Source organism: Phocoena phocoena, chromosome 12 (assembly GCF_963924675.1).
Source record: "Phocoena phocoena chromosome 12, mPhoPho1.1, whole genome shotgun sequence".
NCBI lineage: Eukaryota > Metazoa > Chordata > Mammalia > Artiodactyla > Phocoenidae > Phocoena > Phocoena phocoena.
The window spans coordinates 6,604,776-6,632,548 of record NC_089230.1 but is presented as its reverse complement, the minus strand read 5'-3'; the positions used below and the strand labels follow the sequence as shown (position 1 = coordinate 6,632,548).

General features: G+C 41.0%; 1 protein-coding gene across 3 annotated transcripts in view; it reads right to left on the bottom strand.

The window, feature by feature from the left end:
* Positions 1 to 27,773, bottom strand: part of PRKN (parkin RBR E3 ubiquitin protein ligase) — a 1,024,664-nt gene that overhangs the window by 374,355 nt on the left and 622,536 nt on the right. For all 3 annotated transcript variants that reach the window (XM_065889067.1, XM_065889066.1, XM_065889068.1), the window contains one exon: positions 11,773 to 11,909. In XM_065889067.1, the coding sequence (XP_065745139.1) occupies positions 11,773 to 11,909 (137 nt within the window). The remainder of the gene's footprint in view (positions 1 to 11,772; positions 11,910 to 27,773) is intronic.

Sequence of the window (27,773 nt, the reverse complement as noted above, 5' to 3'; positions counted from 1 at the left end):
CTGTAACACAATATTTTAATAGTAACAAATTCAAGTTTCCGCTCTATGTCAATTCTACAGGGCAATTAAAATTTAGTCTTGGCCACTTTTAAATTATGCTATTTTAATTCACAATACAAAGTGTGTAGTTCTTTCTTCAAAAAATGTAATATAAAGAAAACTACACCACTGTAAACAAATTCTCTGCTATGACTTGAAGACTGTAGACCTATTTTGCCTGGTATAATCTTGGTAAGTATTGACATAGGACCACAGTTAACATAACAGGAATACTGTTACTGTCCATCCATTTCCTTCTACATAAAATCATCCTTGATGTGCCATATGGACAACCCCTCATGGTTCCATGGAACACAGTTTGATAATCACTGATCTTAAAGACACCACATAGAGAGTGAGATGTTAGTATATCTTGTACATCTATTAGTAGGTGCTTTCTTCACTTATTGAATTGATTTTGTTTTTTACTCTGAGTCTGATAAATTTCATAGAAGTAAAAAAGTAACTCCTGGTTTAGGGGCCAAGAGTCAAGGATCTTAGTATTTTTGAGGTGGCAGAGGTCCTGGAGATGAAACGAATTTCATGAATAAAAGGTGGAGAGGAAAACTTAGCTTTGGAGTCACGCAGACTTGTGTCTGAATTTCACTTCTGAGAGCCTTATTTTCTCACTTGATAAACAGGATTATTAACGCTGACCACACAAAATCATTATGAAGTTTAAATAAGGTTACGTAGACACAAGGCCTGCCCCAGTCCCCAGTTGCTAGTAGGTGATTTGACCTAAAATTAACAAGGTGTTGATCTAATGGTAGAGTCAGGACTAGTGTCAGGACGTCTAGTTCAGCACTGTTTCTACAACAGTAGTCTAATTTGAGAAACAAATTCAAGTTAACTAATGAATCCATCTTATTGCAGGTCCCAAAGAACAAATATTAAGCCTACTGTTACCATTTCCCTTAGAAGAATTAGCATGGCAGAAAAAATAACACTTGGAGACAAAGTTGTGAACATTAACCACTGTATTTCTGATGAATCTCTTAACAGGGAATTTATTTATAAATTAAAACACAATGGAGAAGGAAATGCTGTCAGAAGTCACTACCTTTTAGGGTAGGAGAACAGTTAAATTATATTTCTAGAAAAGCTACTCTACTGAATGACAGTTATGAAGTTGTCTGGCTTGGGGCTGGCTGGGAGTGAAAGGAGGTGGGAGTCCTCTGACCTCCTCATTGGAGGCAGCACCCTCCCACACCCACGTGTGAGCTGGGTGGGAGCTCCATCCAGGAATGTATTCCTAGAGCTTCCATGTTGTCTCTATCTTTGGTAATGGCATTCCTGAAAATTAAATGTATGCCTAAAATGTGTTTTTTTATTAAGTTGTGTCAAAATTTTACATGCTTCAGCACATATTTTTTTAAGTGACTAGTTTAGAAGAATGTATGGATGGCTTTGTTTTTCTACTTTGCTCAAACCTAGTCTATTTAATTTTTTTTATTGAAGAGTAAGACATGAGCTATGCTTTAAAATTATATAAAAAGTATTTTTCAATATGGTACTTGAGTATACCTCTGGCACCTGAAATGCCTGAACACTAAAACGGGCTGCTAAGGGAAGTTGTGGTATTCCTTTGAAGGGCTAGGGCTTAAAATGAGCTGATTTAAAATAGGGCTAACTTTTTACCTGTTTGGATGCATCTGAAATGGGTTAAAACTGAAAATACCAGAGTGTGTCTCATATAGTAGGAAAATATTGTTTTGTGAAGGTTTTTTTTTCAATTACCTATATGTGTATAATTTATATATTTACCCTATTATGATGTAAAATGTATTTCTTTCTGTGGGTAGCAGTCAAAATGTTGGAAAGCCACTGGTCTAAATCAGTGCTCTCCAAAAGTTTGGTTGGGAACCTCTACCAATTTTTGTAAGAAAACAAAAATTGAATATGAATCCCAATAGTAACTTAATATAAACACTGCTACCATTTTACGCACATTTAAACACATACACAAATTAAAGGATGATATAAAAAGTAAACAGCGGCTGTAGAATTTTCTTACTGCATCACACAGATTACTTCTTTTAGTGTATCTCTCAATTCCTTTAGAATAATATGATTTAAATTTCAGACTACATACTTGTTCAATACTACACTTGATTATAGTCCAAAAGCACTTGAGGGAAATTTACTCATTACTTATTGATGGCCTATTCAGAATAAAAAAATTTTGAGGAAGGACTTAAAAGTTATACTAACAGTTAGTAATACAGCATATTGATACTATAAGTAAAAGAAGAGAAATGCCAAATAATGGTAGCCTTGTTAATGCAACTGTTCATATTTCTACATATGTCCCCTATATAAAAGACTAATTTGGAAAATCTGGTTATATAGAGTGAATCTAATTTAATAGTTTTAATAAGATCTTGTATCAGGGCTTCCCTGGTGGCGCAGTGGTTGAGAGTCCGCCTGCCGATGCAGGGGACACGGGTTCGTGCCCCGGTCTGGGAAGATCCCACATGCCGCGGAGCGGCTGGGCCCGTGAGCCATGGCCGCTGAGCCTGCGCGTCCGGAGCCTGTCCTCCGCAACGGGAGAGGCCACGACAGTGAGAGGCCCGCGTAACGCATAAAAAAAAAAAAAAAAGATCTTGTATCAATAACTTCTAGAGTTTTTTTTTTTACAGGATTATATTTAGGTAATGTTTTAAACTTCTTATGATGTTAATTCTTGATTCATAGGAATTAATTATCTCCATTAATTGTTAACGTGCTAACGTAGAAAATGTCAAAAAGAAATCATATTTTCACTTTTTAGCCAGGAAACCTTAATTAAACCCAAGTTGCAACTTTAAGTTTCCTGCTAGAATTGTAAGTATTTAGAAAACAATCTGAAATTGGGGCCTATAATTGGTCTTGACTGGAAAGCGGTCACATATAGAGCACCTATGGTGTATCAGGAAGTGTGCCAGTCATCTTTACATACAACCCTATTTCATTCTCTCCGAGTTAAGACTTACTTTCCTTTTAAATGAGGAAATCAGCTCAGCATCCGGTAGAGCAGGTCAGAAGTTGGATGAGCAACATCTGACTGCAAAGTCAGGACTTGGCCCACGATCCCTGAATTGTGGATGCAGCCACATCTACTGACTGGGAAGCTGAGCTCCCAACCCTCCAAAGGAAGACCTTTGACAGAGACTGCCAGGTGTCTACTCAAAGTCTTCTTCTCCGTACCCAGGCATTTCTCTAGACCTCATTTTCCAGGCTCCTTTGCAGCCCACAAGGTCAAATGGTAATGTCTTAGGCAACGAATGAAGAGTCATGTGCCATTTCCAGGCCAGGGTTGATAAGGAAGATGCACGTCTCGTCTATTATTTCTTTCCCCTCTGCCAGCTGGACCCTGGATGTGGAGGCCAGTCTGACCATGAAGGCAGTGGTAAGTCCTAATGGGAAGGCAGAGCCTGAAAACAGAAGCACCACTTTGAAGAAAAGCACCCACCTCCCACCCCGGGCAAGAACTGAGCTGCATGGGCGTGTCTGCTGTGACATCCAGGTCCTGCTGGTTACAGCCCTTCAGACTACAGCATCCGGTAGAGCTTTCTCTAGGGGCCTCTGTTTGTGACAATCCAACTGGGGGAACCGAGGACTAAGGGCTGCAAATGCCATCCTAACCACCTCCACCTCAGAGATGATTATTGTATTTTTATTTTCACAAAGAATGGAAAAGTTCAGAGGATCCTCCCTGAAATGTTTGTCAGTGAGCCCAGATTTTAAAATTAGATAATTGGCAAAAAGTTTCCTGTATTCCTCAGGCATATGCGTGTTGCTACCTGGGAAACCAGCCAATACTGAGTACGGGAGGGGGTGGGGGGAGAGGGAGGATGAAGAACCCGTCGTATCTTAGGAACAGGGGGAAGTTAAACCCCGTGGAGCAGAGCTGTATGCAGGGTTCATGTCCAGGGGACCTTCTCAGAATTCGGGGTGCCAAGCATGTGCAAACTGTTTCAGAGTCTAGAAGGTGGCTATTATGGATGGAACTGTGTCTCTCAAAATGAGGGAAACAATTGAATATTGTGAATACATACGAATAATTCATATGTTGAAGCCCCAGCCTCAGAGTGCGGCCGTGTTTGGAGATGGGGCCTTAAAGAGGTACCTAAATTAAAATGAGACCATTAGGGTGGGCTCTACTCTAATCTGACTAGTGTCCTTATAAGAGGAAATGAGCACACACAGAGAGGCACCAGGGCTGCACATACAGTGAGATGACCACGTGAAGAGGCAGCACGAGGGAAGCCATCCCCAAGCCAAGGAGAGAGTCCTCAGAGGAAACCAAACCTGCTGGCACCTTGACCTTGGAGTGCCAGCCTCTTCTTACTTGTGAGAAAATAAATTTCTGTTATTTAAGCTTCCCTGTCTGTAGTTTTTTTGGTTTTTTTTTTTTTTTTTTTTGCGGTACGCGGGCCTCTCACTGTTGTGGCCTCTCCCGTTGCGGAGCACAGGCTCTGGACGCGCAGGCCCAGCGGCCATGGCTCACGGGCCCAGCTGCTCCGCGGCATGTGGGATCTGCCCGGACCGGGGCACGAACCCGCGTCCCCTGCATCGGCAGGCAGACTCTCAACCACTGCGCCACCAGGGAAGCCCCCAGTCTGAAGTATTTTGTTATGGCAGCCCTAGAAAACTAATACAGTGACCAATTACAAAAGCCTTCTTACACGTGAGCCATAAGAAAGAGCCGTTTCTGGCAGCAAGAGGGACAGAGAAGAGAGTTTCAGAGCGAAGTCAGAATGATACCATTTCCTTGAACACTATTACCATCCCCCCTCCTTTCAATATTGCAATGTTCACACAATGTTTCCCTCTATAAATATATAATTCCAAGATAGATGATTTCTAGTAAAGGCTTGAAAAGCTGAAAATATAAGAAATATTCATTTTCCAAACTCCTAAGTGGAGTCAATAACAGAGCATATAAGATGGTCTGAAAGATGTTCAGATTTTACTGGGAATATATACCATAATTACTTGATTCAGATATTATGTATTTATATCCATCTTGACATTAAAATATTAAACCACTCCTCCTCTTGCTAAATTGGTCTGCATTTAAAACATTAAATTGTTTTACTGTCCTCCTTAGGAACCAAGTGATATAAACTCGCATGAATATGTAGATCAACTCCTCTAAGCACATTATTAATTATTTCAAAGATAGCTGGAGGTCACCAGCTCATAGCAATTTCTGTGCATGAAGTCTCATTAATACAAGACATCACACAGTAAGGAAGAATAAAGTTTTATCACAGTTACTGTGTGTGTGTGTGTGTGTGTGTGTGTGTGTGTGTGTGCGCGCGCGCGCACATGTGTTTCAAGTGGCCAACGTATAGAACTAAACACACAACCAGCAGGCACTGAATGCAGCCTGTGGATGATGATGGGGGAGGAGAAGTAGTAAAGGAAAACGTTCCGCAATTAGAACACTTTTTAAAAAGCAGCATCTGTCCAAATCAGGAAATGTGGACTTAAAATCCAAAGCAATTTCTGTCTCAAATAAACTTAAATTTTCTTGACCTAGAGGCCACAGATAGCCGTGATTTGTTCGGAATAAAGCTGCGACTAGCTCCAGAAGCGTGTGGCTCATGAAGATACAACACGCTTCTCCTCTCCTGAGACGCTGGAGAGACGAACAGAGGGTCTGGCCCGCTGCGTCTTTCATGCCACGCTCTGCCGAGAGCCTCTTTGGCAGCTGTAAGCCGCAGCCGGAATGCCCTGATAGAAACCGTGCAGCAGCTGCCGTGGAGCTCCCCAACAACTGAATGCAGAACTGCTGATAGTGTCACCTGGAATTACCCGCGAATGAAGAAGCATATTTAACACTGTTAGTGAGCTGTGCTTTTTAAAATTCATAATCTGAGTATAAGATCCTTACTTTCGCCAAATTGTGATAAAATTGATCTTCTTGTCCAAGTAACTCTTCAGGGTCCCTACTATAGTTTTCTTTTATACCTCTGAATGTGAACTCAAAATTTACCTGTTGAAAAAGCTAATTAAAAAACTGTTTTCACACACGACAGCACCTGAGACGAGGAAGATAAGCATAAACAAAGCCATTCTCTAGCGTGATTAACACAATACACATAACAAAAATAATACTGAAAATCCTGAATATTGGAATACTTTGCACACGTGTTCAGAGTTTTCTGACTAGGGGTGTAACTGGCATTGAGATTGCTTCTGGTCAGGGAAATTTGGCAAAACCTTTCAAGCAACAATTTGAAAGTTAAAAGCAGGCAAATATCTGTATTATTTAGGAATGTATAGACAGAGGTGGTGATGCTATGAGGAAAAGCAAGGTAACGAATATCACGGGAGTCAAGATCATAGTTGCATCAAGCCAAGAGGGAGGAGGCTGGGGTTGAGGAGGGGACATGGAGGGCGTCCGGGATGCTGGCGATGCTGCCTTTCTTGATCTGGGTGGTGGTACCAGAGGTCCTCTGTAACTCTACAAATCTATATAACAATATGAACGTATTTAAACACTGCTGTGTATGCGTGGTATGTCTCATAATAAACTCAGGAATGCATCAAGCCGTTTAAAATGATACACTTACAGGTCAGTTAATATTCTACTGACTATGATGATAATCCTTCCAGCCTCAGGAGAACACCCTCTCTACTGACAATGCCAAGTGTACAGACTCCAAAATCATGCTGGCTGCCGAGAAGGCCAGGGAGAGGAATTTGGTTACGTACATTTTAATAAAAAGAAGAAGAAAGCCTAAAGACAGCTGTTTTGAACAACTCTTGGAGCTGCCTTAGGGACTTACAAGCATCTTTCCTGAACTCTTTGGATAAGTAATAAATTTATACTTAAAACTGGTTTGCTTTCGCCCTTATAAAACAAAGGTAGAATGCTCTTCTTAAGAGTTCAGGGCAGAAGTAGGTGGAAAGAAATTGTTTTTGCCTTCTCCGCTAGCTATGCAAGGTATGCCCGCTTACTTCTGCTGTTTAAAATGTTATTGCATTTTTAACTACTTAATAAGATGCAAGAGAAGCTGAAAGGCAGTTTGGAAGGTAGAAACCCAGGCAAAGTAAGAATCAGGGGCACAGTCTGCTGGGACATGGGCTCCTCCAAAAGATAAACAGAGCAGCGCTGCTGCTGGCACCACTTCAAACAGACGCACAGAGTCACTCCGTTTGTAAAACGCTAAAGACACACACGAGAGCATCAAACAAATGTTCAAGTCCTTTGTCCCCTGTGAGGCCGGATTCCACAAAGGCAGCATTTCCAAGGCCAAACAGATGAGTGCACAGACAAAGCCCGTTGATCTAGCTAGAACGAGCTCCTGGACACCATCAATTCTGTCCTACAGCTCTTTTTCTGGTCCTTGTCTGTGCACAAGTCACTCCTTATAATGAAGATACTTGATGGAGTGTTGTTCCGATCGCAGGCGGGTGGGGGGAGGAGAGCTAAAAATACATTCCGTAAATTTCCCATCCATCCTCCTCTGCGCAGCGTGAGAGAGGGCTGTGCGCCTGCAGGCCTGTCGGCTCCCTTGCGGGTACACAGCCAGACCACAGCCCCCTCTGCCGGTCCCCCTGCCCACACCTTGTGCGGGTGGGAGGGGCTGCGGGGATGAGTTCCGGAATACGGAATGCGGGAAGAAGTGATGGGCTCCGTTTCCAGGCTCGGTCTCAACACCCCTGCCCCTCCATGATGCCCCTGCTCTGGCTTCCTGGTCCGGTCGGCCTGGGTGAAGAGGACCCAGTGGGGACTCCGAGGTCACTGAGGATGGCAAAAGCACTAGGTAACGAAGGCTGAGTCTGAGTCCCTGAATGATGGGGTGCGGCAGAGGCCGCAGGGCCAAGCCGCATCGGAGCATGGATGGGTGAAAATCACCCCTGCTTCTGTGATTTCAGTGTTGCTTTTGCTAGGGAAGTTAAGTTACTATCCTGACTTTACACTGCCTCATACGTCCAGACCACAGCCAAACTACCAAAATTGCTAAACCACCCCAAAAATAAGACATAAAGCTTAGCATTACCCTCAGAAAATTAGGAAGTTTGATTTCATTTCAAATAATTTTGGGTAGAAAGAACATTGACTTTGGACTGGAAGCCCTTCAGCTGCCTGAATCCTGCTGCTGCCACTTTCATGGTGACTGTCACAATTTTTCAAGATCTAGGAGCCGTGAAGAGAATAGGCTGTATATTTCACAGACAGAGACAGACACATAGAGAATGTGTGTATGGACAGGCTTCTAAGCAGGTTGTTACTATTTTAAAGCTAATAATATGAATTGCCAAATTGCTTTTCAGAAATATTTAAATTTATATTTTTACCTCTTTTTTTTTTTTTTTTTTTTGTGGTACGTGGGCCTCTCACTGTGTGGCCTCTCCCGTTGCGGAGCACAGGCTCTGGACGCGCAGGCTCAGCAGCCATGGCTCATGGGCCCAGCCGCTCCGCGGCATGTGGGATCTTCCCGGACCGGGGCACGAACCCGTGTCCCCTGCATCGGCAGGCGGACTCTCAACCACTGCGCCACCAGGGAAGCCCTACCTCTTTTGAATATATGTCTATCACATTATATTTTATGCTTTAAAATTAGCTATTCTTTAGAAACTAGTTACACTGAGCTTTCAATAAGTATACTGGCCATTTGCACATCTTCTTTGGTGATCTATTTTTTAATATATTTCCTACTTTTCAGTGTGGTTTTAGGAATTATATGGACTTGGATTATTTGTATTTGGGAAAGCATTGTTCTAAAGCCAAAATGATCGTTTATGTTGGGTTTTATGCTTAGCTCCCTGAAAAGCTGACTAGAAAGCAGCCTTCTTGACTCTCCAGGCATCAAGAATATCTCTGTTTCTCAAAAGGGCCAGAGCTACCTGCCTCGTAGTTAATATTGTCGACTAAGACACTTGGGACACTACTGGACTGTAGTTGGTGAGTGGACTTATTCCATAGAAAGGAAATGGTTTTTCTATGCTATATGAAAATGGGAATTACATGAAAAGTGACCTGGGAGGAGAAGTGTTAAAAAAAAAAGTGAAGCACTGAAGGCGGGGATGCACTTGGATGGCACCAGTGGCAATGCCAACAGCATATTATAGGGAAGGCGGGAACTATTCCCTCGGACACCCCATTGCTATAAGAAATCTGTGTTACCAGGACTCTTAATGGACTAAACACATTTTGCATAGTCGTCATCATATACATTTTATTTTTATTTTAGCTACACTCTAAAGTAAATCTACCTAAATCCCTGAGGCTCCACTGGGGTGGGTAAGTGATACTCAGTGCTAAGAGAAGATACACAAAATGCTCTGGCGTTTCAAATTAATCCCTAGCATAGGATGTGATAACAGTAGGTAGAGCAAAAAGACAGCCAATATTTCAAAATAATTATGAAGTTTTTCCCAAAGCCCTTAACTTCATGCAAGAGTTTGTTAGAGGCTCTGGAAAGAGGCCATTTTGGCCGTGTTTGCCCATCTTTTTTTCAAATCCATCAACGTTTATGGAAAAACCTATGCTGGTTAGCAAGTCAGATCACTCGTGGACAAAATAGATAAGGGGAGAGGGAGTATTTTCGCGCTCGCTTGTGCTACAGTCTCCCATGGAAAATACCTATTGCCTGTAGAATGTTCACCCCGGAAGTAGTGCTCAAACTTTCAGACCTGGGGCCTTTAACAAATACTGAGGGCCACCCCCAGAGGCATGGCCTAGGCATTGGGACTTTTAAAAACTGCCATGTTATTGAAACGTGCATTGCGGTTGAGAGCCCTGCCCAGAGAGAAGTGGGATGGGAGGGTGGGGGGAACACAGAGCTCTGGAGCAACCACACCTGGGTTGAAGTCTCAGCTCTACCCTTCCTGACTCTGTGATGCTGGGTACTCAGTCCTACTGAGCCTTTACTTCTTCCTCTGAAAAATACAAATAATTCCTGCTTTTGAAGTTTGCTGCTGGTTGAAATATGGAAAGAGTGCCCCCAAATTAGAGATACTCTTCCCTTGAACTTCCTTTCCACATAACTTTTAGAGGTATAGTACTTTTTTGTTTACAGGCTAATCTACTCATATAGTGATTAAGAGTCCAAGTTCTAGAGCCATCACTAGCTGGCTCTGAACACCAGCTCTGTTACTTACCGGCTGTAATACCACGTACAGTTTAATTAAATTCTGTGAGCCTCAAACTCTTCACATAAAACGGGAAGAACGACAACATCCACTCCGACAGGGCTTTGTGGGGATGAAATGGATGTACGCATGTAAGCATCCCAGTGGTACCTTATATACGGTAAGTACTCAGTAACGGCTCTAATCATTGCTTATTTTTTACTCTCAGGGAAATAAACTTCAGCATCCCACTCTTTCAAAGCATAACAAAATTTCTGGACAAATGAGGAGCTCACACAAAGGAAGCAGAGTTTGTATATGAAAGGTGTTTCGAACCAGTTTTAATTGTTCATCATAAAAATTATGTGAATGGAAAATGCTGGTTCACTGTTGACTAGTCACACCTTGAAGAATACATATGTCTAAAATTGAGCTTTGAAGGCATTTAGCTTAAGGTGGTTGAGAAAGGTTTGAAAGACTAGGTTTGGAAAAAAGAACATCTTATTACATATGTTTTGGGGGTAAGAGGTATCAGACTTCTATACAGAAATGGTGAACTTATATGGACACTTTGTTAGCAAGACATTTAGTATGTGAGTCATACAGCAATAGAAATAAATGCTTTATGCTGCTCTTTTCTGTCTTCTGCGGGGCCAGTGTTCTTGGAAAAATAGTTCGCTAATTCTACACACAGACTATTTTTTGATATATAGTTAATAGTCCCAGAAGACTGATCTCAGTTTTTTTTCTCATAACGTCACTATTCAAACACTAATGAAGGGTTTGTTTCCCAGGCTCTGGAGACATTAAATAATGAATTTTGGGGAAAGGGCTGTTTTGTATGCATCTGGGGAAGTGTGAGGGTTAAATAGCTGCATCTACCACGAAGTGAGGAAGAACAACCTCGAACAGGGCTGCGCAAGCTAGATACGTACTTCACATCGTACCCATGCCACACTAGCAGAATAATTCATTCTAGTTTGTGAGCATCAGAATATCCTTTGGCCTATGCCCAAGTCGAAATACAACCACCAAGTACATTCAAATCTTATTTACCAGTAAGTCTCCCGTTTACAGCTTCATGCAAACCCCACAGTCAGAAAAGTGAACAAGTGGATTCAAGCAGTGGGTTCCATTGCAAGAGTATCCATCACTTGTGGTTAGACATGGACTTTGTCATTAAAAGAAAGTGATAAATTGGGAGTGTGGGATTGACATTTACACACTGCTATATTTAAAATAGATAACCAACAAGCACCTACTCTGCTAAGGGAACGAGCACAAGGACCTACAAGCACAGGGAACTCTGCTCAATATTCTGTAATAACCTAAATGTGGAAAGAATTTGAAAAAGAATAGATACATGTATATATAACTGAATCACTGTGGTGTACACCTGAAACTGACACATTTTTAATCAACTATACTCCAATATAAAATAAAAATTAAAAAAGGAAGTGATGGCTCTAGAAATAAATGCCCCCTGCTTGCATAAACTAATCTTGCTTTAATTTTCTTGCCTAGCGATGTTCAAACAGATGTCTGAATTTTCAGCCCCTCAGTAGGGATTGGGTATATCTAAGATAGTTTTATTTCAGTAATTTTCCTCTTTCTGTTCTTAATCAGAATTAGAAATGGAGGGAAAAGTGCCAGACTTACCCACACAAGGTAGAGAGTAACCAAGCTGGGGGTCGTGGACAAACTGCCGATCATTGAGTCTCGTCACACAGTACAGGTGGAAACAGTCTAAGCAAATCACGTGGCGGTAGTTGCACTGGAAAACCAGGACCGGGCTTCTGGTGGAGGTAAAGAAAGACATTTCCTCTAGTCCTTCTGAGGCTGGCAGGCAACGTGTGGTTCAGAACACTTTCTGTAATGTCATAGGGCTGCTTAGGGCATGCTCTATGTAAAGACCTGCACTACTAAGCATTGAGCTCATATATATCAATGCTACATCTTAAAAATTGGAAACACCTTGTGAGCTATAAAGAAGATTGATTTTCTTAATTTTATATTTTTTACATGACCATAGTTACCAATCGGCTATTTAAACGCAAGCTCAGATACAAGCTCTTCCTAGAAGCCTTCCTTGACTTATAATTCCCGATTAACCTACTCATCATTCCATCCACTTACATATATTTTGATTGATCCATTATTACATTGTAGTATTGAAAATAGACACTGTCTTTTTTACATTGATATTCTCATAGCACCGGGCATTGTAAGTTTTTAAATAAATGTTCCTTGAATTTAGTTATAATAATATATAGAATCTGAACTTCCCCAAAGTCGAAAGAAAAATTACTACTGCATCAAACAAAGTAAATGTGTTAAACAGTCATTCACATTTCACTGGCAAATGGAAAAGTAGAATTTAGAAATAAAAGATTATCTAGCAGAGATTCTTCTACTACAAGATTTTGTCTATTGTGCTACCCCCATCCACCCAAATATTCAATTTCTTAAATTAAAGTTAGGGGATTACTAACAAATCAATATACACAAGTCCTAACAATTTTGAACTTCCTTAAAACACTTTGTAGAAAAAAATATCTCCTGAATAACCACGTTTTTGCTAGTAAATGAACCACATGATTTTATGACAAAAAGGAGACAAAATGAATATATTAACTTGAGATCAGCCCCAAGGCAATTCTAATAGTAAGAAAGTCGTTGGATTTTACTTAGATAAACCTATTTTCTATGTAATGATAACAAGGTACAAAGTATTTTTCATTTCATACCCAATTCTTAACAGATATAAGAGCTCTTCACAAGCCCTTTCCCTAAAAAAAACTGATATTAACATTAATATTAGAAGATAACTCCTTAACAATTACAAGATTTTCAAAATTCTGTTTTCCCTCTTATTTCAAAACAATATATAACACAAAACAAAATGGACAAAAAAACCTTGGTATTTTAATGTCTTGGATCTACAGGAAGATGGTCAATTTCATCTAAGCATCCCTGAGGTTTTTATGTGTTTTCATTTCCCATCTCTGAGCCTACTGATGTCCCTTCAGGGCCATTCCCATTCCCAGGGCCTCTTTCGGTTAGGTGATGACTGTGTTCTGAACTTTCAGCCTCTTCCCTTCTGACAACTTCCCCCTCGAAGATGATAAAATATAACGCTTTCCTATAGCTAACAGGAGAGTCAGGTACACACGCACACAAGTGCATACACACCTCATTCCCTCTGTGTGACCCTATAGAGCTGCTATATCTTGCCTCCTCCTTTCAGAGCTAAGTTCTATGAAAAATGTTCTTCATTCTGATTTTAGCAACATGGTCGACTCAAACTTTATGGACTCTTGATCTGTTATCAATACACAGAAACACTGGAGAAACTATGAGAACATTTATAAAAATGTTCCTATATATAACAAGGTTAAAAAGAAAGCTTGGCAACTACCCTGTAGAAAATATAAAAAGAAAACTCATATAAAAGCCAAAGCAGTCAGTATGGACTGTGGACTCTGCCACAGTGTCCCAGAGAGATGTTAAGATGCATGGCATGTAGCCATTGATCTAGCAAATGTGTTCTTTTCCATCCCTATTAATAGAAGAATAGAAAGTGCTCTCTTTCATGTATGGACAACAGTACACATTTATGGTTTTGCCCTTCAGTTAAAATCTGGTCAAAAAGAACTTACACTATCTAGACAATTCAAAGAACATCAGTTTCTCTGGTTTATTGATTACATCCTGCTATTTGGAACAGATTAGCAAGAAACGGTAAATATACTGGAGGCCATGGTGGGAGATAAACTCTATGCAGATTCAGGGGTCACCTACATTAGAGAAGGTTTTTAGAGGTCCAATATTTGGGGCATGGAGGGACACACCTGACAAAATAAAGGACACAGTAGTCACCTTGCCCCTCCCCTGCTAAGAATGAAGTACACGGTAATCACAGGCTCCTAGGACCCTCAGAGGCTGTGGTTCCCACAGAGTGAAGCACACGCTCCCGGGGACACAGGAAACATCCCGTGGAAAATTCAGCTCCAGTGGTACCGGTTCCTTCAGCCTCCTTAAACTGGAATACAGGCAGGAAGGAAAATTGACCATCCTGGCAGGGCTAATTGACCCTAATCATCAGGAAGGGCAAGAGCTGCTGTTACACATGGGGGCGGGGAAAATTCACATGGCACCTAGGTGGTTCCATGGGACATCTCCTGATACTCCTATGCACTTTTAATGGCAAATGGACAAGGGCAGCAGTTATGGCTTAAGAAATGCATGGTGCCCAGGATTTGAGACCCTTTAGGATATGTATTATATATATATACACATACATACATACATATGTGCATATATGTATAGATGCATATATGTGTGCATATGTACACATATGCATATTTTTATATGTAGATATATAGAGATAGAACATATATGTATATGTTGATAGATAATAGATAATGATAGAGATAGAGGTAGTATATGCACGTATTTCAGATAGAATTATCAGTTAGATTTCTTGATATAGTTATGAGGTAAGACTGCTCATCTCTCAAGAATATTCTTAGTATTTATGAAAAAGTTAGGTGAGTGATAAACACGACACCCACAGAAAGGTTATTAATCATCTGAGAAAATGAAATGAGTAAAAATCATGTCATGGCTGGAGGGACTACATAATTAATTTCTCAGGAGCTAGATGATACAGGAAAGGGGGAAATACTGGTATTTATGAGCACCTACTTTGGGTTAGGGGCCTTGCTAGGAACTTCACACATTTTTTTTCCATTTCACTCCCCTAAAGTCAACTCCCCTCACTCTACTATTCATCGTGTTCCTTTCTCCACCTCCACCCTCTCTGTGGGCATGGTCCTAACCTATCTTAGCATACTTCTAGCTCCTTTACTCCTAGACCAATGCTCCTTATCATGCATTCCTATAGTACAATATATTCAGATATATTTATATTGAAATCAAAACTCCAAATTTCAAGGTCCAGTTCAAGTGTGAAGACCTCCAAGGGACTTTCTCTGGAGCCCCATTCTTTATTAATTCTTTCCTTTCTCTTTACCTTTTATCCGTAAGGTCTATTCTCAATGTGTTTCAGATGTTACCTCTTCACTTTTATTCAAGGTGAATACTGTCAACATTAAATGAAAAGTCATGAAACAACAGAGGCCATTCTTGTTTAACCCTTTCATGACCCAAGCATCACTATATACAGCACTGAGCCCATGGTAATTACACTATCAATAGTTACTGATTGTACCAGCGGATAAATGAATGGAATGTTTTTACTTTATAATTTCTCTGCTCCCCATTTGTACATTTTTCACTCAATTAATTATTGAGCATCTACTTGGCTAAAGAAGGCACTTAACAAATACGTGTGGAATATGGCACTGAGTGAATGAGTAAACACTTTATAGTCAGAATTGTTTTAAGCATTGGGAAACACACACACATACACAATCTGGAGGCATAGTTGGGTGACACAAAATGCGTGTGGAACAAGTATTACAAGGAAACATGCAGTCACTGAACTCTGTCGCCACAGAAGCTAGGAGAGGAGGGAAGTAAGACTCAGGATGGTACCATTAGGGAACCTGAGCTGAATTTAAAAGGATGGGAATAGTGACATCGGGCCACTGGAGAGAAACATGGCTCCTGGGCAAGGGAGGAAACCCAGACATAGAAAAGAATTCTTGGAACAAAAAAGTAACCAGTTGGGCTGATTGAGAGAATGTATCAGGAAAAGAGTAAGAGGAGAGATGACAAAGTTGGACTCAGAGCAGATACTGGGCAGGGACGGTGGCACAGGGATTCTAGGAGACAAACCTAGTAGATAACCTCTAGATCATGGAATTTGCTGAAGACATCTAAGCATGGGAAGGGAGTGGTTTTTTAGTAAGTTTAATTGCAAGGAAAGCTTGGAGGGAAAGAAATTAGAAGTTGTGAAACGTCTTTGGAGGTCATTTTAATAATTCAGACATGAGTTACTTAGGAATTAGACCATGGTGTGCTGGTGGTTCTAGGAATGGAAATGAGAAGATTGATAAGAGTGACATTTCTGAGGAGGACCTGCCAGGACCTGCCATATGTCATGTGGGTCTTTTTTTCCTTCTGACATTCCTCTGTGCCCTTTGCTCCAACCGTACATAAATGTTAATTGACCATTCTAGAAAATGATTTTACCCCAGTGAGCCAGGTTATAGAGCAGTTAATCAAAGGTTAAATAAAGTTCTCAGCCATATGTAAAAGGAATTATAAATGCTGTACTTGACATTACTCTAGAGTTATGTGTAAGCAATGATTTCCCTGCTTTTATTAAAGGAGTGATCCAAAGACCCTTTATTCACAAAGTATCAGGCATAATTGAAGGAGTCTTAGTAAAATATATGGCGAGCCATTCACACACGCGACACAAAGTAGAATATTGTTCTGCAGTTCAAACATTTAAACTCTTGTAAAATTAGTTCTCTAGTACCTACAAAATAGTATCAATTTTTTTCATATTTGTCTGATAAAATGTGGTTTGCTCTCTACCTCATTTGTTCTCTCTCTCTCACACACACACACACAATTTGCTCTTCTTTACACGCCCTCTCTCTGCCACAGTCTATCTATTTCTCTGTCTCGGTCTGATTCTTTCCCACACGTACATTTTCATAGGAAGCAAGTCTAAACTCTAAGGAAAATAAAAACTAATAGCGTGGGAAGGGAAGGGACACACATAATTGTAATACAGAGCAGGATATTTTAAGTTATGTTAGAGATGTAGGAAATGGTAAGCAGCCTCCAGGATGCTCCCCGATGATCCCCACCCCCTGGTATTCATGCTTTTGTGTAGTTTCCTTCCACATTATGTGAGGTGACCTGCTTAATCTGTGGGGAAAATGCGGAAGTACCAATATGCGACTTCCAGGACTATACCAGAAAAGACACTACAGCTTCTGTCTGTGCTCTTTCCTGGGTTACTTGCTCTGAAGAAAGTGAATGGCCATGTTGTGAGGACACTCAAGATGTCTACGGAGAAGTCAACAGGGCAAGGAACTGAGGCCTCCTGCCAACAGCCAGCACTGACATGGCAGCCACCCAAGTTAATCATCTCTGAGGCAGTTCCTCCAGCCCAAGACAAGCCCTCAGGTGACTACAGATCTGGCTGAATCTTGACTATAACTTCATGACATACCATAAGCAAAAACCATCCAGATAAGCTGCTCCCAAATTCCTGGCCCACTGAGATCGTGCAAGATAACACTGACTGTTGTCTTAAGACACTTGGCTTTGGGATATTTGTTTTTATGCAGCAATATATAACTGACACAGGCTCAGAGGAGGAAGAGATCATGTTAAGATAGCAGATCAGAAAAGAATTCATAAAAGTAGTGGCATTTGAAGGAGGATCAAGATTCCAGTACATGGAGATGAGAAAACATTCCAGGTCAAGAGAAGACACGAAGTTGCAAAAGTACAGGGCATGGAAGAGGGAGGCTGAGTTATGTAGTACAGCTTGTTTCTTCATTTTCCCCAGTGAAAAGCAAAATTAAATATAAATATATTTAGGGGCAGTAGAATCTGAAATACAATGAAAAGCAATGACAATTAGAATGGAAATGTTAAGTACAAAATCACTGCGGAGATAAAAAATACAATTTCCTCACTGGAGGGGAAAAGTTAGCTCTTAACTTTAGCTAACTCTTGACCCTTGAAACTTCACATGTTGTTTTTACAGAATTTAGTTTGTGCTGCAGTAACACAGATGTTATGCCCCAGTTAGCAATCTTTCAAAGCTCTCTTCAAACTCCCTGTGCATGAACAACTATGACTCCTGGGAATTTAATAAAGCATTTGATTAGATTAAAATAATTAGAGGGAGAGAGCTGCACCATTAAATAACTTGAATTTGTCTTCTTAACAACTGTCACTTTAAACCCCTTTTAGTTAGAGACAGCTTATAAACAATAAGTAAATAAATGACTGAAATCTCAGAAACCAAATGCATTTTCATTTCATCTATATTTAGCCACATTACCTACTAATTGCCCAAATACACTACCTACAAAGAAGTATCCAAGCAGGCGCCTGCCTGCGGACAAGCCAGAGATAACATTTTCGCCCACACATGTCATGTGAGTTCATTATTTGAGTTAGCCAAGTGAGCAGTCCCCGTCACTGGAGAGGCCCCTGATCCAAGATACTAATTGATAGACGCAACCTTTAGAAATTAAAATAAGCTTCAACAGTTGAATGACCTTCAAAAATTCCTCCCAGCAGCCAAGTTCAAATCCTGAAGTAAGTTCGTTTGCCCATTAGTCACCTTGGAATCAGAATCCTATTAAGGCCCTGGCAGATCCCGAACAAGCTCATCAACTGCCTCTTCCGATTTCTCCTTGCCTCGTCTGCTCATGTTCTCGTGGCTTTATCTGGTCCGCTTTGCGCGCACACACACACACACACACACACACACACACACACACACACACAAAATCATGAGCTGGCTCCAGCTCTGTAAGCTTAATTGCAGAGGTCCCAGTATTTCAGCGTACACAACATACCCAGGATGAAGACCCTTTATGTTTACATTTTTGAATCACTTTCATTCATCCATCCTGCCAATACTTTAGAACAACCACTAGATGCCAGCCACTGCCCTGTTGACGTCACATAAAACTGAACAAGGCATGGTGCTTCCCCTCAGGGTCCTATAGGATTGAAGACAAAAAAGTAATTGTCTCAGTGTAGTAAGTGCTACCATAGGGATGAGTTTAGAGACCACCTAACTTGTCTCTGGGGTCAGTGGAAGGGCTTCCAAGAAGGCTTACGCCTCAGAGCATTCAGTCCCTGTAGAGACGAGACACTGAACAAACTAAATGGCTTCCCTTGTTGATAAAGGCTTTGAATAAAATATATAAAATGATATAGTAAATATGTTATAGCAGTATTATTCTAAAGTAGCTTTCATCATGGCAGGTCTTGGCCACAATTATGAATTAATTACCCAATGCCAATGTATTAAGACCCCAGGTTTTCCCGTTGTCTTTCAGAGTCCTCTGTAGGTTAGATTCACTGCACAATATGTATCTCCCATATTGTCAATCACAAATCTTTCTGTTTCTCTCAGGTCAGTCTCTTTGCAGCTTCTGGACCACCTTTTTCTTTACGCTCTTATCCTTATGTGTAAGATTCTTCTATTTGTCTTCATGTTCAAAAAAAAAAAATTGTCAGGGTTCAGCTCCAATCCAACCTCTTTTAGGAAGCTTTTATCAATAAAAGACTCTAGCTAACGTGGATTCTCCCACTCCCTAATTTCCTGTAAGGCTTCTGTTCATAAAGCGTCATTTTGTATTCCATTTAGCATTTTATTGCATATCATTCCTGTTCTTCTGTATAACTTTTATGAGCCCATGTCAGGTCCCCCTACTCAAATTCAACACATAGTAATTGGGAAGCTCCTGTGTGCCGGTTCTTTTGCTCAACATGGGGACGGGGAGATACAGGTCTCCTCCTCAAGGAATTCTATTTGCTGGTGAGATAAATAAGTCTGGGGCACTTTGGGCGACTAATGAGAAGCAACTTAATCCAAAGGTGGTCAGGCAGAGAATGTTTCCTAAAAAAGGACAATATAAACTAAGACCTAAGAGGCAAGAATGAGGTAGCCTGACCAAGAAACTAGAGGGCAGTGAGAAAATACGTAAAAACACTTAAAATGGAATAAAACTGGTTAAGGTTAGGGAACCATGTTGTATAATTTCATATCACCCCCTCAGCCTCTATCAAAGTTCTGAATTCCTCCAGAAATTAAAAACGAAACTAAAAAGTAAAGATACTGCTTCTACAAGCCACATAATATAAGTCTATGTTTTAGGTTTATATACTACCTTAAGTGTAGCTGAGTTAGATTGTTTTGAACCGTGAACAATAAGCAGGCTATGCAAAATAAAAATATGAAGCCATGGTTACAAGAGGGAATTCATGATGTCCATCTTTGAGAATACCATTTGACTTTAGTAAAGCTTGTATACTGTATTTCTAAATATAACTATTGACAGGTTGAACCCAAATATAAACTATTAACTTCTAGAAGTTTTAGATTACAAACATTTCAATATATTGACACGTATTACAATGAAAAAATAAACACCTTTTCCTTCTTTGAAAGTATCAATAAGTTAAATTTTTTAAAAGCAAAGCAGTCAACCCTCTGTTGTAATAATTCATTAAAATGATTTGATTTCCCAGCAACACCCCAACTTTTCTTGTTAAGGCATTTATACTGCGAAACAGACACTGATAAGTAATTGTAAATACCAAGTAAATTATAATAAAATAATTGTTGCATGTAACAAAATGAAATTACAAATTCCAAAGGGTACTGGCCTATGGGACGAAAATGTATCTCATGAAAAATTATCATATTTCTTTCCTATCCCCCAACTAATAGAATTAATTTCAATTCTCAAAATTATATTTATGGGTTAAGTGCTTCTGAGTTATAATCTCAGAGCACACTCTATTCTGACTGTCAGTGTGTATAGTTAAAGGAAGCTGAAACCAGATTCAACATAAAATACTTCCGGGGTCACATCGTTTGCATAGAGCTGTTGTGTGGCACAACTGTGTAACCACTGGAGATGCCATCTGTAACACATACCAATTCATGCACATATCTTGTTTTTGTTTTTTCTTTTGTGAAAAACAGCTAGGAGTAGCTAGGAGCTGCAGTAGCGTTCTGCTAAATTGAGAAAGATGTGAGGACAGATCTTGTTTAGATAAGAACCCCACTGTGAAATAAATTATTCTAGTGTATCCCCAAATCTCATGACAGGAAATATTAATGTGCTAAGAATCAGTCCAGTGGCTATGAATATTAGGAGGTATTTAACATAAGAAATTATTACTGACACAGAGTGGTTTAAAAAGATACGTTTTTTCGCAAATAGTTCACAAAAACCTTTCTCAGAGGATTTCTCACTGGTCTTTCATTCATTCTCTTTTTTTAAAAAATTTTTATTCTATATTGGAGCATAGTTGATTAACAATGCTGTGTTAGTTTCAAGTGTACAGCAAAGTGATTCAGTTATACATATACATGTATCTATTCTTTTTCAAATTCTTTTCCCAGTTAGGTTATTACAGAATACTGAGCAGAGTTCCCTGTATTATACAGTAGGTACTTGTTGATTATCTATTTTATATATAGCAGCGTGTAGATGTTAATCCCAAACTCCCACTTTATCCCTCCCCCCCCACCTTCCCCCTTTGGTAACCATAAGTTTGTTTTCTAAGTCTGTGAGTCTGCTTCTGTTTTGTAAATAAGTTCATTTGTATCTTTGTTTTTTTTTAGATTCTGCATATAAGCGATATCATATGATATTTGCCTTTCTCTGCCTGACTTAGTTCACTTAGTATGATAATCTCCAGGTCCATCTATGTTGCTGCAGATGGCATTATTTCACTCTTTTTAATGGCTGAGTAATATTCCATTCATTCTTAAAATGAGTGAATGAATGAATGTTAGTAGAATGCTGGGTCTTTCATTCTTTTTATCAGAGAAACATTATGAACCATGTCCTCTGAAGTAGAATAGTTTAAAATGAAGAACCCATCTAATAAAAGATTGTGACATCTTAAAACAGTTCTACCATGAAAATGTTTAACAATGAGGAGGTACTGTGAAATTTCTGAGGTATCATTAGGTGGATTCGGCATTAAAATATTAATAATTTAAGAATTTTTGGTGCATAGTAGATAAAATTACTCTCCTAATTGAGTTGTTTTGTTTTACACAAAACAATGTGTTTTGTGTAAAGGAAAGCAATGTATAGCATGATAAAGTGTTTCCCTAAAAATAATAAAAATCAGCATGATACAGCCATACACTTCCAAACAGATTCTCATATAAAACCTAGATAAGGAATCCTGCAAAGGGGGATCCCAAGATATCAGAGGTCGGGGAGGTCGGAGAGAACCCTGGGAGGTTGTGAATGGCTGCACCACTAGCTGGCTGGGGAGCCCAGTTTTGCAAATGGGGATCTGTGAAGTGGCAGGTTCGCTCAGGCAATCCCTGCAGACCTTTCGGATACTGAGATGTTAGAATCTTCAGCCTATGTGATCACATTTCTTCCTTCTTGTAAACTTGTGGAACTTAAACCTTGCTTGAAACAATGTACAAAAGACACTTAGAATTCCAGCTTTACACCTCGTGAATGAAGGAACACACACATGCTGCTGGCAAGGCTAAAATCTGGGGATTTCTGGGATTCACTTCCTGGAAGACGTGTTGGGAGAAAGGCCCTGAGCCAGAATACTGAAGGAAAATCAGAAAAGTTATCTGGGTATTTTTTTTTTTTTAAAGCAACAAAATATCTCATATAACTTTCAACAACTAGCAACTTAATTTTAAAGCACTTTTTTCCTTGTTTTTTTTCTAGTAAGTTAGCTGGAGCTTGGAGTCAGCAAGAGACAGAGCGGCAGGTGCCTCGGTGATGCTCCCTGCTCCCACATGCCTCACCGAGCCTCTCTCACAGCCCCTACCCCAGAGCAGACGGTTATTTAATTGTCTACCTTCTCACTAAACCAGAGGTCAGCAAACCCCAGCTGGGGGCCAAATCTGCCCCCACTACCTGCTTTTGTAAATACAGTTTAATTAGAACACAGCCATTTTTACGTATCATCTACGGCTGCTTTTGCTCTATAAAGGCAGAGGAGGGTAGCTGTGACAGAGACTGTACAGACCGCAAAGCCTCAACTGCTATCTGGTGTTTTTGGGTTTTTTTTGCGGTACGCGGGCCTCTCACTATTGTGGCCTCTCCCACTGCGGAGCACAGGCTCTGGACGTGCAGGCTCAGCGGCCATGGCTCACAGGCCCAGCCGCTCCGCGGCATGTGGGATCTTCCCGAACCGGGACACAAACCCGTGTCCCCTGCATCGGCAGGCGGACTCTCAACCACTGCGCCACCAAGGAAGCCCCTATCTGGCGTTTTTTAGAAAGCGTTTCCTGCTCAAGGACTTTCCTCCATTAACACAAGGGCTGTCTTCTGGTATCCCCAGTGCCTGGCCTATGGCTGGTGTTAATAATGCATGTGTTCTGAATGACTCCCTAGCTGTTTGACTGGATGAATGAATGACTATGAAGGAATAGGGGCACACAGGGAAGGCAAACAGGAAAAGCACCAGAGAGCCAGAGGTCAACGATGCTGCAGTGTTAAGAGGTGTGCAGCAGGTAGTTGGATTTGAGCTAAGCCTGCGATACTACTTTTCAAGGCTGCAAACATCGTCTTCCTTCATCCAGGCCACTTCTTTCGATTAAGCTACCTGGTCTCATCCAGAGGGTGTCCAACGCTTGCAACACCGACATGATAGAAAGGGAAAGGGAAATGGACGTTGACTAGCTATGGAAAGTGATTGCAAGCAAATAGGATGGAACCACGTGATGGTGGCTGGTGGCCGGTACAGACTGGGTGGTCAGGGAAGGCCTGGAGAGGGGACATTTACACTGATCCCTGAATGGCCCGCCACGCAGAGATCTGATGCAAGAGGCTCCCGGGAAGGAGCAGCTGCTGAAAGGCCCCTTTAGGCGGGAACACCTGGGCATGTTTGAAGAATTAAAGGAAAGGTCAGTGTGATGGGAACACAGTAAACAAGGAGGGAGTGGAGCAAGGTGAGGTTAGAGGAGGTGGGAGCAGTGCGTGAAGCCTTTGTCTAAACAGGATTCGACTCTTGGACAATGTGAAGCCACACAAAATTTAAAGCAGGGATGCAACACGATGTCATTTATGTTTAAGAAAATCCCTCTAACTTTGCGTAATGAATGGGTTACAGTGAGGCAGGCAAGAACGGGAGAGAGTCCCATGAGCATTGTAATGTCCTCCTGGGAGAGAAGATGGTGGTTTGGACTAAGTGGTGCGGCCAGAGAGACGTGGACGGATGGAGGACACGTTTGGGACAACATAGCATTTGCATGTCTCCTACCGAGCTCTTTTCCTTTTTTACTAACATTTATGAATTTCTCCATTTTTAGGAAACCTCAGGATCATGTCCCCAAAATCCAAGGGACAACTGTTATAAAATTAACACTTTCAAATTACCTTATATGGAGATGGAGATTTTTTCCAGTGGTTTCTAAACAAATTTCATTCAAAATCTTCACTTAGGGCCTAAATTAAATGATAGTGAACCTGATAATCAAATAGCACATTAATAAAAATTTAAAACTATAATTCCATTATTCATCGATCTCCTGTAATGTGCCAGGCAGTGGGCATAGTGTGGGGCACAGATCAAGGGACAAGAGATGCCCTGATGACCCACCGTGGGCTGTGTCAGCACCACCCACGTCAGTGAGGCCGAGGGGATCAGAGTCTCCAAACAGGGCACTGATATCGGAGATATGCGGAAGTAAAGCTGAGAAGATTCGGAGGTTAATTAACCCGAGGCAGAAAGGAGATTCAAGCACTTTGTCTAGCTTCTCCTTTTAAACATTTATTGGATGCCTCTACTACGCCAGGTTCCCTGCTAAGTGCTTTTTCTGCATTATTTATTTAATCCACTGAACCATACAGCCTCAGGAGGGCAGGACCCACGTCTGTGTTTTCTCTTCTGCAGTCTCACTGTCTAACACTTGTTTGTAGGGGGAGGTGAAAAATATTTGTTGAGTGAATGGATGGAGGATTCCCCTGTTCCTCTCATGACAGCAGCAGCAGTGAAATACCCCAGCACAGAGAGGAGCCGGTGAGGACGCGGAGGCTTAGAGAGTTAGTAAGTGACGAAGCGGGTACCAGACCCGACTTTCCTGAGACTCCACAATGCCACGTGACCCGGCCTTGGTCCAGGCCCTGACAGTCTCCCTTCACCCATCTCTAGTCTCAGGTTCCTCATCCATCGAATGAGAACCATGTGCCCTGCTGCACAGGGTCACAGAAAGGTGACAAGATCACCTGTGGAAAGCTTCTAACACACTCCTTGGCTTATGGATGGTACTCGTGGTAGTAGAGTTTCTACTTCTCTTCTTCCTCTCTTATTCAAGGGAAAGAAAAAAAAAATCCATATGACTTTCTATAATTTGCAAGGTAAATTCATCAATTTGTGGAAAAACTGCATTGGGAAACTCTGGTGATATTTTCCCTTTGCCTCTACAGCCTTGCCGCATATGGCCTGGGCGCAATTATCCTCGGCCCTTCTAGGCTTGCTCTGTGTCCCAGAAAGCCGAACCCTCAGGGTTTATCAGTGAGGCTCCCTTGCTCTCTGGTTGCCAGCTCCACACTCCAAGCTCCGGACCACATTTTCTGACAGTGACTTTATCCCTCCAGGACTGTAAGTCCTTTTGGGCACCCTCTCTTCCTCCACAACTCGCAGGGCTAATTACTTCTCCGTGCCTTCCAGACTCTGGGTGATGAGGGAGTTGCCTTTTTGGGTGACTCACTATTCGTGTCACACCTCTGTACAAACACATCTTTTCATTAAAGCATCTAGAATGATTTGCTTTGATTCTTTTTGCTGCTCAGGCCAGAATTCAAAAAGTCTCAAAAGGTAAAATGGACAGAGGTGGAGCCAGTATATCAACTAGAAGAGGATCCTTTATCTCATGCTTAGAAACTGGCTGACAGAAGGTAGGTCTCTGGTGAGTGCTAGAATGTCCCTTCTCTGGGAGCAAACATCAAAGCAGCACTAACTACCTGTCTTCAGTCGCAGTGAGCAAGGCTGGCCACATAGTTTTCTACTCTTACTACAGTTATTATCCTATGAAAGAATTAATACGGTGCTATTCTCCATTCCTGTTTCCATCCTTGTTAAAGCACAGTGCAAATACTAATGCCCAGACCAGAACAACTCTGCTATTTGAGGCATAACTCTTGGAAGGCAAATGTGCTATGACTTAACAGGGTTCTGAAAAAACACATTTTCTTCTCTAAAAATTACATCGTGTAGGGGTCTGTGAGGAACTTGTGTGAAAATGAGAGATATTCTCTTTAGGTGGATGCAACCACATACCAGGGCACTAAGTTTAGAGAGCAGTGTATGAGATGGATTTCAGCCCAATTCATCTTCAAAGCCAGCCCTGCTTGTGCAGTACACAACTTGTACAACTGCAAGTGGCAGCCCTTACTTCCTGTGATTCTAGGACAGCCACAGTGACTCTTCGGACACCAATTTTCACACGTATAAGATGATTAATACTACACATTTTTCACCTAGCTCTATACAACCAGAGATGATATACTTGAGTTCAAAGAACTATGTATTTATGTAATAATGTTCAGTTGGGTCTCCTATACAAAGCAAAATTATCATTCCTTTATGGATTGATTACAGGTTATTTAACAGATGACTTTTTTTCCCCTGCTGATTAACTTATCAGCTCTTAATATCCAATTAGTTACTTAGTCAACTTTCAAAACTTCTTTATCAGAATCCACTTCTGGCCAAGATGGATTAACAGGAGCTGGATTTATCCTCCTGCCCCTGGCAACCTGATTATCTGGACAAAATACTGGAAGCAATGGTTTTCAAGACACTGGATGGCAATGAAGGACAGCACCTCATGAGAGGCAGGAAATGAACGTGCTGAGTCCTATGCCCACCTCAGCTTACTGTCCTAAAAGAGTTTCCAGGCCCTGGATTGGAGAGGAGAACCCAGGAAAAGCCCAGGGGACTCACAGAACTGAGGGGACAAACCTGGGTTTCTTGGGAGGACCATGCAGCTAGAGTGTACAGGACTGAAAAAGGAGAGGAGAGAGCTGCACAGTCAGAGAACATCAGAGAACTGCATGGGGGGCTGCTCTCAAGTGTAAACATAAAATTGTGCAACCACGTTGGAAAATGGCTGGGCAGTTTCTTTAAAAGGTAAACATATACCCAATACAAGATCCAGCCACTCCTCTCCTAAATATGTAACCAGTGGAAGGGAAAGTGTATGTTCACACAGAAACTTGTACATGCATATTCAGAGCAACTTTATAATAGCCCCAAACTGGAAACAACCAAGTGTTCCTCAACCGGTGAATGATAAACTGTGGTATATCCATACAATGGAATACTGCAATGGAATACAATAAAAATGAATGAACTATTGACAGAGAAAACAACATGCATGAATCTCAAAATAATTCTGCTGTGTGAAAGAAGCTGAAAACCAAAAAGAGTACATACTGTGTGATTCCATTAAAAAATTCTAAAACATGGAAACTAATCTAGAGTGACAGAGCAGATTAGTGGTTTACAGGGGATGGGAAGGGGGAACAGGGAGGGCTTGGAGGGAGGAAATACAAAGAAACATGAGCAAATTCTGGGGGTGATGGAGATGTTCATTATCCTGATGGTGGTGGTAGTTTCACAGGTGTGTACATGTGTCATAACTAATCAAATTGCACATGTTCAATATGTGTGTTTTATCACAGGTCAATTATACCTCAAAAACATTTAATGAAAAGAGAATTAAGAATGAAATGGTTTCTTTAACAAAAGGTTTTTCATACATGACTACCTTCTCACAATCTAGTTAGAGGGAAGCAGCGACTAGAATCCGTTCATACATGGCTGCTTTCTTAATTCCATTGTAGTTACTGAGCAGTATATAAAGGAATTGTTACCATGCTTCATTTGAAAGCATGCTCTATTTCAGATGCCCCAAATAGCGATAGGGTTTTTTACAGAGAGAGCTGAGTAGCGATAATCTGCCATATGTCTTGATTCCT